This window comes from Cherax quadricarinatus, unplaced genomic scaffold (genome assembly GCF_038502225.1).
Source record: "Cherax quadricarinatus isolate ZL_2023a unplaced genomic scaffold, ASM3850222v1 Contig816, whole genome shotgun sequence".
Lineage (NCBI taxonomy): Eukaryota > Metazoa > Arthropoda > Malacostraca > Decapoda > Parastacidae > Cherax > Cherax quadricarinatus.
In genome coordinates this window covers 58,673-71,657 of record NW_027195842.1, presented here as the reverse complement: position 1 = coordinate 71,657, position 12,985 = coordinate 58,673, and the positions used below count along the sequence as shown (strand labels likewise).

Here is a 12,985-nt window from a genome sequence, read left to right as displayed (position 1 = left end):
GTTAGGTTAGGTTAGGTTGGGCGGAGATAGGTAAGTTAGGTTAGGTTAGGTTGGGGGGAGATAGGTAAGTTAGGTTAGGTTAGGTTGGGCGGAGATAGGTAAGTTAGTTTATGTTAGGTTGGGCGGAGATAGGTAAGTTAGGTTAGGTTAGGTTGGGCGGAGATAGGTAAGTTAGGTTAGGTTAGGTTGGGCGGAGATAGGTAAGTTAGGTTAGGTTTCGTTGGGCGGAGATAGGTAAGTTAGGTTAGGTTGGGCGGAGATAGGTAAGTTAGGTTAGGTTTGGTTGGGCGGAGATAGGTAAGTTAGGTTAGGTTAGGCGGAGATAGGTAAGTTAGGTTAGGTTAGGTTGGGCGGAGATAGGTAAGTTAGGTTAGCTTAGATTGGGCGGAGATAGGTAAGTTATTTTAGGTTTCGTTGGGCGGAGATAAGTAAGTTAGGTTAGGTTAGCTTGGGCAGAGATAGGTAAGTTAGGTTAGGTTTGGTTGGGGGGAGAAAGGTAAGTTAGGTTAGGTTAGGTTGGGCGGAGATAGGTAAGTTAGGTTAGGTTTGGTTGGGCGGAGATAGGTAAGTTAGGTTAGGTTAGGCGGAGATAGGTAAGTTAGGTTAGGTTAGGTTGGGCGGAGATAGGTAAGTTAGGTTAGGTTAGGTTGGGCGGAGATAGGTAAGTTAGGTGAGGTTAGGGTGGGTGGAGTTAGGTAAGTTAGATGAGGTTAGGTTGGGCGGAGATAGGTAAGTAAGGTTAGGTTAGGTTGGGCGGAGATAGGTAAGTTAGGTGAGGTTAGGGTGGGTGGAGTTAGGTAAGTTAGGTGAGGTTAGGTTGGGTGGGATTAGATAAGTTAGGTGAAGTTAGTTTGGGTGGAGTTAGGTAAATTAGGTTAGGTTAGGTTGGGCGGAGATAGGCAAGTTAGGTTAGGTTAGGTTGGGCGGAGATAGGTTAGTTGGGTTAGGTTAGGGTGGGTGGAGTTAGGTAAGTTAGGTGAGGTTAGGTTAGGGTGGGTGGAGTTAGGTAAGTTAGGTTAGGTTAGGTTGGGCGGAGATAGGTAAGTTAGGTTAGGTTAGGGTGGGTGGAGTTAGGTAAGTTAGGTGAGGTTAGGTTAGGTGGAGTTAGGTAAGTTAGGTTAGGTTAGGGTGGGTGGAGTTAGGTAAGTTAGGTGAGGTTAGGGTGGGTGGAGTTGGGTAAGTTAGGTTAGGTTAGGTTGGGCGGAGATAAGTAAGTTAGGTGAGGTTAGGTTGGGCGGAGATAGGTAAGTTAGGTTAGGTTAGGTTGGGCGGAGATAGGAAAGTTAGGTTAGGTTAGGGTGGGTGGAGATAGGTAAGTTAGATTAGGTTAGGTTGGGTGGAGATAGGTAAGTTAGGTTAAGTTTGGTTGGGCGGAGAGAGGTAAGTTAGGTTAGGTTTGGTTGGGCGGAGATAGGTAAGTTAGGTTAGGTTAGGTTGGGCGGAGATAGGTAAGTTAGGTTAGGTTAGGTTGGGCGGAGATAGGTAAGTTAGGTTGGGTTTTGTTGGGCGGAGATAAGTAAGTTAGGTTAGGTTAGGCGGCGATAGGTAAGTTAGGTGAGGTTAGGTTGGGCGGAGATAGGTAAGTTAGGTTAGGTTAGGTTGGGCGGAGATAGGTAAGTTAGGTGAGGTTAGGTTGGGCGGAGATAGGTAAGTTACGTAAGATTAGGTTGGGCGGAGATAGGAAAGTTAGGTGAGGTTAGGTTTGGCGGAGATACTTAAGTTAGGTGAGGTTAGGGTGGGCGGAGGTAGGTACGTTAGGTGAGGTTAAGTTGGGCGGATATAGGTACGTTAGGTGAGGATAGGTTGGGCGGAGATAGGTAAGTTAGGTGAGGTTAAGTTGGGCGGATATAGGTAAGTTAGGTGAGGATAGGTTGGGCGGAGATACTTAAGTTAGGTGAGGTTAGGGTGGGCGGAGATAGGTACGTTAGGTGAGGTTAAGTTGGGCGGAGATAGGTAAGTTAGGTTAGGTTAGGTTGGGCGGAGATAGGTAAGTTAGGTGAGGTTAGGTTGGGCGGAGATAGGTAAGTTAGGTGAGGTTAGGTTGGGCGGAGATAGATAAGTTAGGTTAGGTTAGGTTGGGCGGAGATAGGTAAGTTAGGTGTAAGCAAGGCAAGTAAGGTTGGACTGGATTAACTTAGGTTACATTCCTTAAACCTATTTAACCAGAAATTAACAGATTAAGAATTACCACTTTGACACGTCTCTCAAGACGGTGATTGTTCATCACCCGCGAGCATCAGTACTGCTGAGACACACTTGTTCTATCTAGGCAGGAATATTGCTGCACACTAACAGCACCTTTCAAGGCAGGTGAAATTGCTGACCTAGAAAATGTACAGAGAACCTTCACGGCGCGCATAACGGAGATAAAACACCTCAATTACTGGGAGCGCTTGAGGTTCCTAAACCTGTATTCCCTGGAACGCAGGCAGGAGAGATACATGATTATATACACCTGGAAAATCCTAGAGGGACTAGTACCGAACTTGCACACGAAAATCACTCACTACGAAAGCAAAAGACTTGGCAGACGATGCAACATCCCCCCAATGAAAAGCAGGGGTGTCACTAGCACGTTAAGACACCATACAATAAGTGTCAGGGGCCCGAGACTGTTCAACTGCCTCCCAGCATACATAAGGGGGATTACCAATATACCCCTGGCAGTCTTCAAGCTGGCACTGGACAAGCACCTTAAGTCGGTTCCTGACCAGCCAGGCTGTGGCTCGTGCGTTGGATTGCGTGCAGCCAGCAGTAACAGCCTGGTTGATCAGGCCCGATCCACCATGAGGCCTGGTCACAGACCGGGTCGCGGGGGCGTTGACCCCCGGAACTCTCTCCAGGTAAACTCCAGGTAAACTCCAGGTAAACTCCAGGTAAACAAGAATGTTAACTTATTTCTTATATTCTGGCTTGTATCTACAAGCGTGTTAACTTGTGTCTTATCTTCTGGCTTGTATCTACAAGCATGTTAACTTGTGTCTTATCTTCTGGCTTGTATCTGCAAGCTTGTTAACTTGTGTCTTATCTTCTGGCTTGTATCTACAAGCATGTTAACTTGTGTCTTATCTTCTGGCTTGTATCTACAAGCATGTTAACTTGTGTCTTATGTTCTGGCTTGTATCTACAAGCTTGTTAACTTGTGTCTTATCTTCTGGCTTGTATCTACAAGCATGTTAACTTGTGTCTTATCTTCTGGCTTGTATCTGCAAGCTTGTTAACTTGTGTCTTATCTTCTGGCTTGTATCTACAAGCATGTTAACTTGTGTCTTATCTTCTGGCTTGTATCTACAAGCGTGTTAACTTGTGTCTTATCTTCTGGCTTGTATCTACAAGCATGTTAACTTGTGTCTTATCTTCTGGCTTGTATCTACAAGCATGTTAACTTGTGTCTTATCTTCTGGCTTGTATCTACAAGCTTGTTAACTTGTGTCTTATCTTCTGGCTTGTATCTACAAGCATGTTAACTTGTGTCTTATCTTCTGGCTTGTATCTACAAGCATGTTAACTTGTGTCTTATCTTCTGGCTTGTATCTACAAGCTTGTTAACTTGTGTCTTATCTTTTGGCTTGTATCTACAAGCATGTTAACTTGTGTCTTATCTTCTGGCTTGTATCTACAAGCTTGTTAACTTGTGTCTTATCTTCTGGCTTGTATCTACAAGCATGTTAACTTGTGTCTTATCTTCTGGCTTGTATCTACAAGCGTGTTAACTTGTGTCTTATCTTCTGGCTTGTATCTACAAGCATGTTAACTTGTGTCTTATCTTCTGGCTTGTATCTGCAAGCTTGTTAACTTGTGTCTTATCTTCTGGCTTGTATCTACAAGCATGTTAACTTGTGTCTTATCTTCTGGCTTGTATCTACAAGCATGTTAACTTGTGTCTTATCTTCTGGCTTGTATCTGCAAGCTTGTTAACTTGTGTCTTATCTTCTGGCTTGTATCTACAAGCATGTTAACTTGTGTCTTATCTTCTGGCTTGTATCTACAAGCATGTTAACTTGTGTCTTATCTTCTGGCTTGTATCTACAAGCATGTTAACTTGTGTCTTATCTTCTGGCTTGTATCTGCAAGCTTGTTAACTTGTGTCTTATCTTCTGGCTTGTATCTACAAGCATGTTAACTTGTGTCTTATCTTCTGGCTTGTATCTACAAGCATGTTAACTTGTGTCCTAACTTCTGGCTTGTATCTACAAGCTTGTTAACTTGTGTCTTATCTTCTGGCTTGTATCTACAAGCATGTTAACTTGTGTCTTAACTTCTGGCTTGTGTCTTCAAGCTTGTTAACTTGTGTCTTATCTTCTGGCTTGTATCTACAAGCTTGTTAACTTGTGTCTTATCTTCTGGCTTGTATCTACAAACTTGTTAACTTGTGTCTTATCTTCTGGCTTGTGTCTACAAGCATGTTAACTTGTGTCCTAACTTCTGGCTTGTGTCTTCAAGCTTGTTAACTTGTGTCTTATCTTCTGGCTTGTATCTACAAGCTTGTTAACTTGTGTCTTATCTTCTGGCTTGTATCTACAAACTTGTTAACTTGTGTCTTATCTTCTGGCTTGTGTCTACAAGCATGTTAACTTGTGTCTTATCTTCTGGCTTGTGTCTACAAGCATGTTAACTTGTGTCTTATCTTCTGGCTTGTGTCTACAAGCATGTTAACTTGTGTCTTATCTTCTGGCTTGTATCTACAAGCATGTTAACTTGTGTCTTACCTTCTGGCTTGTGTCTACAAGCGTGTTAACTTGTGTCTTACCTTCTGGCTTGTATCTACAAGCATGTTAATTTGTGTTCTAACTTCTGGCTTGTATCTACAAGCTTGTTAACTTGTGTTTTAACTTCTGGCTTGTATCTATAGCTTGTTAACTTGTGTTTTAACTTCTGGCTTGTATCTACAAGCATGTTAATTTGTGTTCTAACTTCTGGCTTGTATCTACAAGCTTGTTAACTTGTGTTTTAACTTCTGGCTTGTATCTACAAGCATGTTAATTTGTGTTCTAACTTCTGGCTTGTGTCTACAAGCGTGTTAACCTGTGTTTTATCTTTCAGTGGAACACCCTGAGCCACCAGCACAGCGCAGCAAGGTAGCCTACCCCACCACACCTGTCACACACTCTCTCGACCTGTCCACGCTGCTGTCACAGGTATGTCCACCACACCTGTTACACATACTCCACCTGTCAACACTGTCACACACACTTCACCTGTCCCACAGTGTCCCACACTGTCACACGTTGTCCCACACTGTCACACACTGCCCCACACTGTCACACACTGCCCCACACTGTCACACACTGTCCCACATTGTTACACACTGTTACTGTTACACACTGTTACTGTTACACACTGTCCCACACCGTCACACACAGTCACACACTGTCCCTTACTGTCCCACACCGTCCCACACTGTTACACACTGTTACACACTGTCACACACTGTTACACACTGTCACACACTGTTACACACTGTTACACACTGTTACACACTGTCACACACTGTTACACACTGTTACACATTGTTACACACTGTCCCACACTGTCCCACACTGTCACACACACTGCCCCACACTGTCACACACTGTCTCACACTGCCCCACACTGTCACACACTGTCCCACACTGTCACACACTGTCTCACACTGCCCCACACTGTCACACACTGTCCCACACTGTCACACACTGTCCCACACTGTCACACACTGTCCCACACTGTTACACACTGTTACACACTGTTACACACTGTTACACACTGTCCCACACCGGCACACAGTCACACACTGTCCAACACTGTTACACACTGTTACACACTGTTACACACTGTTACACACTGTCCCACACCGGCACACAGTCACACACTGTCCAACACTGTCCAACACTGTCACTCTGTGTGTGATGGTGTGGGACGGTGTGTAACAGTGTGTAACAGTGTGGGACAGTGTGTGACAGTATGTAACAGTGTGTAACAGTGTGGAACAGTTTGGGACAGCGTGGGACAGTGTCACACACTGTCCCACACCGTCACACAGTCACACACTGTCCCACACACTTCACCAAGGTATTCCTTCCTACGATCAAGGATCACTCAACAACTCTTTATAAGGAACTCTGAGTCCTGATTGTTGTAACCAGGCAGAGGAACTCTGATGCTTGCATGCAACAAATCTCTATTTCTCTCTCTCTATCTCTCTCTCTATCTCTCTCTCTCTCTCTCTCTCTCTCTCTCTCTCTCTCTCTCTCTCTCTCTCTCTCTCTCTCCCTTTCTCTTTACTAATAAAGTCCCTATTGGCCAAAACGTCTTCTCGATAAAATGCTCTAAAATTTAACATGCTGGGACTCTCACCTCCCGTGTTAATTATTCTCTCCAGCTTCCCGTGTTACTGATTCTCGCACTTCCCGTGTTATTAAACGCATCTCCTATTTCCCGAGTCGATTATTTTCTCTTTCAGTTCCAGTGTTAATAAACGAATTTATCGGACTCACCTTATTAATAAGTGTATCTCTCCCCCTGATATTAACTGATATTAACTTCTCTCTCCCTCGCTTCCGCTACTAATAACAAAGTCTCTGATACCTGTCTCTCAGCACCTCAGCATCGAGACGGAGGATGGTCCTGTCAGCATGGAATTACTGCCTATTAATGATGACAGTGGTCAAGCACATGGTTACATCGTCTACAGCACCATTGTTTACCTGGCTGCCCCTAATGCCACGCTCATGATAAAAGGCCATGTCAGGTTAGTAAAGGTTCCTCTGGTCAGGTCAAGTCAGGTCAGGATCACACCTACATCCTTTAACCATGCTAGAGATACGAGGCTATAGTGACACAACCAGTAGAGTGACACAGCCAGTATAGTGACATAACTTGTATAGTGACACAGCCAGTTTAGTGACACAACCAATACAGTGACACAGCCAGTATAGTGACACAGCCAGTATACCTGGAGATATCTGGAGAAAGTTTCGGGGGTCAACGCCCCCGCGGCCCGGTTTGAGACCAGGTCTCTTGGTGGATCAGGGTCTTATCAACCAGGCTGTTATTGCTGGCCGCACGTAAACCGACGTAAGAACCACATCACGGCTGATCAGGTACTGACTAAGTGTTCGTGTGCAGATTTGGGACTAGGTCCCTCTAGGTTTTTCCAAGTTTATATTATCATGTATCTTTCTCACCTGTGTTCCAGGGAGTACTAATCAGTAATTTAGTTGCTTTATTATACTTATACGTGCCGTGAAAGTTCTCTGTACATTCTCCAGGTCTGTAATTTCGCCTACCTTGAAAGGGGCCATTAGTGTACAGCAATATTCCAGACTAGAAAGAACAAGCGATATGAAGAGAATCTTCATGAGCTTGGTATCCCTAGTTTTGAAGGTTCTCATTATCCATCCTTTCATTTTCCAAGCAGATTTGGTAGATACATTATTGTGATGTTTGAGAGTGAGATCCTCTGACATTATCACTCCCAGGTCCTTCATATTAGTTTTTCTGCTCTATTGTGTGATTGGAATTTGTTTTATACTTCTATACTCTTTTATTTTCCTCGAGTTTTCCATAGCGAAGTAATTGAAATTTGTCCTCATTGATCTTCATCTTGTTTTCTGAGGCCCATTTAAGATTTGGTTAATGTCCACTTGGAGATTTTCAGTGTCTTAAATGGGTGATACTATCATGCAAATCCGGGGTGACATCCGCAAAGGAAGACAGGGTGCTGTGGCTTACGTCTCTGTCTATGTCACATATGAGGATGGGAAACAGGGTGGGAACGTGTACTGTACCTTGTGGAACAGAGGTTTTCACTGTAGCCACCCTGACTTTACTTTATTACTTGACTTTTACTCTTTGTGTACTGTACGTTAGGCAGTTTTAGATCCATCTACCAACTTTTCCTGTTATTCCTTTATCACGCATTTTGTGCGCTACTACGTCATGGTTGCACTTGTCGAAGATTTTCGTAAAGTCTCGGTATACTATATCTGTATTTTGTTTGTCCTCCAGAGTATTTAAGATCTTGTCATAGTGGTCCAGTAGTTGGGACAGACAGGAGCGACCTGCTCTAATCCCATGCTGCCCAGGGTTGTGCAGCTGATGGGTATCTAAATGCCTGGCGATCTTGCTTCTTAGAACAATTTCAAAAATTGTTATGGCGTGGGATGTTAGTGCTATTAGTCTGTAATTCTTTACAAATGCATTACTGCCACCTTTATGGAGTGGGGCTATGTCTGTTGTTTTTAGTGACAGTGGGATGAACCCTGTTTCAATGCTCTCTCTCCACAGAATGCTTAAGGCACGTGACAGGGGCTTCTTGCAGTCCTTGATGAACACGGAGATATACACAAATTACTCCTCTCTCCTATGTACGGGTTATTTATGTATTGTTCCAATCACGGTATTGTGCCTGTGTGTTATTTAAGAAACGGAGTTGTACGAGTCTGGGCATGTCATTTATTGTTTTTCCAAAGTCTTGTGGTGTTAAGATAATATCAAAAATTTTTGAATTAACCGAATTTTGAGTCTCTCTCATAAAAAAATCATTAAGATTGTCGACTCTTAGTCTGGTTAGCGGCTCACTAAACGCCGAGTCGTACTGGGACTTCAGTATCTCACTCATTTCTTTGCTGTCATCTGTGTAAGTCCCATCTCATCTAACAAGGTCCAATACTGGCTGTTGTTTTTGCCCTTGATATGGCATAAGAAAAGAAGTATTTTGGGTTTCTTTCAGTTTTATTTACGGCATTAAGTTCTTCCCGTGTTTCTTGTCTCCTGTCTGATTCCTTTAGCTTAAGTTCGATATTTGTTATTTCTCCGACCAATGCCTCCTTTTGTAGTTCAGATATACTAGCCCCTTTTAGTAGCACTGTGATTCTTCGCCTTTGCTTGTATAGGGAGCGTCTCTCTTTAGTTTACATCTTTCTTCTTAAAGAAATGTGCCTTGAGCATATCTCAAGTGCCACAGTCAAGAAAATTGACCTAATTTGCCCGAAATGCTATACATAACAAGGGGCTTTCTATATAGTGGTATGTCATTGTTGTCATCTAGGCCTGTATACCTTGTACTTGTAGAAATAATGATTATTATTATTATTATTATTATTATTATTATTATTATTATTATTATTATTATTATTGGGATGTTCCCTTCTGTGCCAGTACAGTTCCAACATGTTAGTCACTGGCACGGCCATATTATTTAATTTTCATTTATAGAACTGTTGTAACTAATACTAGAGACGTCATTAATTTGTACTTTAACTTTTGGAAATATTTTTTGAACACCACTGAAGTTTTGCTTTCCCTCCCATTAAGGATTTTTGACGAATTTCTGTAAGGCTACGCATTCCTCTAATTTTTTTTCACCTGGGTTTGATCAGCGGGAGGTTTAATTTCTTGTGAACCTATAAGATTGAAGGGTAAGGTTCAATTTTCCTTCGGGACATTAGCTCAAAATGTTTGGTAATATTCTGGGAGGAATTACATTTAATATTGTTCGGCTACATGAATGTGTGGTATAAAACCTCAGGAAATTTATCACAAAAGCATCACTGTATATTATCATATTTGAGTGGTAGACTGTATCTGTGCTACGTTACACAGGGACATCACAGGTGATGGTTAACTATATACATTTGCAGCCTTGGTCCCTGACCCAACTCTCACCTCCTGGGACATATCATAAGTAGTATTTAATACTCTTGCAGCCTTGGTCCCTGACCTAACTCTCACCTCCTGGGACATATCATAAGTAGTATTTAATACTCTTGCAGCCTTGGTCCCTGATCCAACTCTCACCTCCTGGGACATATCATAAGTAGTATTTAATACTCTTGCAGCCTTGGTCCCTGACCCAACTCTCACCTCCTGGGACATATCATAAGTAGTATTTAATACTCTTGCAGCCTTGGTCCCTGACCCAACTCTCACCTCCTGGGACATATCATAAGTAGTATTTAATACTCTTGCAGCCTTGGTCCCTGACCTAACTCTCACCTCCTGGGACATATCATAAGTAGTATTTAATACTCTTGCAGCCTTGGTCCCTGATCCAACTCTCACCTCCTGGGACATATCATAAGTAGTATTTAATACTCTTGCAGCCTTGGTCCCTGACCTAACTCTCACCTCCTGGGACATATCATAAGTAGTATTTAATACTCTTGCAGCCTTGGTCCCTGACCTAACTCTCACCTCCTGGGACATATCATAAGTAGTATTTAATACTCTTGCAGCCTTGGTTCCTGACCCAACTCTCACCTCCTGGGACATATCATAAGTAGTATTTAATACTCTTGCAGCCTTGGTCCCTGACCCAACTCTCACCTCCTGGGACATATCATAAGTAGTATTTAATACTCTTGCAGCCTTGGTCCCTGACCCAACTCTCACCTCCTGGGACATATCATAAGTAGTATTTCATACTCTTGCAGTCTTGGTCCCTGACCCAACTCTCACCTCCTGGGACATATCATAAGTAGTATTTAATACTCTTGCAGCCTTGGTCCCTGACCCAACTCTCACCTCCTGGGACATATCATAAGTAGTATTTCATACTCTTGCAGCCTTGGTCCCTGACCCAACTCTCACCTCCTGGGACATATCATAAGTAGTATTTAATACTCTTGCAGTCTTGGTCCCTGATCCAACTCTCACCTCCTGGGACATATCATAAGTAGTATTTCATACTCTTGCAGCCTTGGTCCCTGACCCAACTCTCACCTCCTGGGACATATCATAAGTAGTATTTCATACTCTTGCAGCCTTGGTCCCTGACCCAACTCTCACCTCCTGGGACATATCATAAGTAGTATTTCATACTCTTGCAGCCTTGGTCCCTGACCCAACTCTCACCTCCTGGGACATATCATAAGTAGTATTTAATACTCTTGCAGTCTTGGTCCCTGATCCAACTCTCACCTCCTGGGACATATCATAAGTAGTATTTCATACTCTTGCAGCCTTGGTCCCTGACCCAACTCTCACCTCCTGGGACATATCATAAGTAGTATTTCATACTCTTGCAGCCTTGGTCCCTGACCCAACTCTCACCTCCTGGGACATATCATAAGTAGTATTTAATACTCTTGCAGTCTTGGTCCCTGATCCAACTCTCACCTCCTGGGACATATCATAAGTAGTATTTCATACTCTTGCAGCCTTGGTCCCTGACCCAACTCTCACCTCCTGGGACATATCATAAGTAGTATTTAATACTCTTGAACATTAAAATGGTATGAAATACCGACAGATTGTTAGGTAAGACACATATGCAACAGTTAGGTATCTTTATTTCGAAACGTTTCGCCTACACAGTAGGCTTCTTCAGTCGAGTACAGAAAGGTTGATAGAAGCAGAAGATACTTGAAGACGATGTAATCAGTCCATCACCCTTAAAGTTTTGAGGTGGTCAGTCCCTCAGTCTGGAGAAGAGCATTGTTCCGTTGTCTGAAACAATATGAAGTTGAAGTGACAGAATGGGGCCTTTATATAGTGCCAGGAGGTGAGACGTAGGTTGCTTTGGGAGGGCAGGTCCTTCTCAAACCCAGCCGTTCTCACTAGTAGAGGTTGTCGAAGTGGTCTGTACCAAGATACCCTTGTGTTGCAGTGTCTGACAGAATGAACATTAAAATGGTATGAAATACCGACAGATTGTTAGGTAAGACACATATGCAACAGTTAGGTATCTTTATTTCGAAACGTTTCGCCTACACAGTAGGCTTCTTCAGTCGAGTACAGAAAGGTTGATAGAAGCAGAAGATACTTGAAGACGATGTAATCAGTCCATCACCCTTAAAGTTTTGAGGTGGTCAGTCCCTCAGTCTGGAGAAGAGCATTGTTCCGTTGTCTGAAACAATATGAAGTTGAAGTGACAGAATGGGGCCTTTATATAGTGCCAGGAGGTGAGACGTAGGTTGCTTTGGGAGGGCAGGGCTGGGTTTGAGAAGGACCTGCCCTCCCAAAGCAACCTACGTCTCACCTCCTGGCACTATATAAAGGCCCCATTCTGTCACTTCAACTTCATATTGTTTCAGACAACGGAACAATGCTCTTCTCCAGACTGAGGGACTGACCACCTCAAAACTTTAAGGGTGATGGACTGATTACATCGTCTTCAAGTATCTTCTGCTTCTATCAACCTTTCTGTACTCGACTGAAGAAGCCTACTGTGTAGGCGAAACGTTTCGAAATAAAGATACCTAACTGTTGCATATGTGTCTTACCTAACAATCTGTCGGTATTTCATACCATTTTAATGTTCATTCTGTCAGACACTGCAACACAAGGGTATCTTGGTACAGACCACTTCGACAACCTCTACTAGTGAGAACGGCTGGGTTTGAGAAGGACCTGCCCTCCCAAAGCAACCTACGTCTCACCTCCTGGCACTATATAAAGGCCCCATTCTGTCACTTCAACTTCATATTGTTTCAGACAACGGAACAATGCTCTTCTCCAGACTGAGGGACTGACCACCTCAAAACTTTAAGGGTGATGGACTGATTACATCGTCTTCAAGTATCTTCTGCTTCTATCAACCTTTCTGTACTCGACTGAAGAAGCCTACTGTGTAGGCGAAACGTTTCGAAATAAAGATACCTAACTGTTGCATATGTGTCTTACCTAACATTTAATACTCTTGCAGTCTTGGTCCCTGATCCAACTCTCACCTCCTGGGACATATCATAAGTAGTATTTAATACTCTTGCAGCCTTGGTCCCTGACCTAACTCTCACCTCCTGGGACATATCATAAGTAGTATTTAATACTCTTGCAGCCTTGGTCCCTGACCTAACTCTCACCTCCTGGGACATATCATAAGTAGTATTTAATGCTCTTGCAGCCTTGGTCCCTGATCCAACTCTCACCTCCTGGGACATATCATAAGTAGTATTTAATACTCTTGCAGCCTTGGTCCCTGACCCAACTCTCACCTCCTGGGACATATCATTAGTAGTATTTAATACTTTTGCAGCCTTGGTCCCTGATCCAACTCTCACCTCCT

The 12,985-nt window shown here is 43.3% G+C and overlaps 1 protein-coding gene across 2 annotated transcripts in view; it reads left to right on the top strand.

Moving 5' to 3' along the window:
• The window catches only part of LOC128689903 (beta-galactosidase-1-like protein 2), a gene marked incomplete at its 5' end in the record, with an annotated part of 76,111 nt that overhangs the window by 51,040 nt on the left and 12,086 nt on the right, over positions 1-12,985 (top strand). For both annotated transcript variants that reach the window (XM_070080708.1, XM_070080707.1), the window contains 2 exon segments: positions 5,044-5,138; positions 6,576-6,727. In XM_070080708.1, the coding sequence (XP_069936809.1) occupies positions 5,044-5,138; positions 6,576-6,727 (247 nt within the window).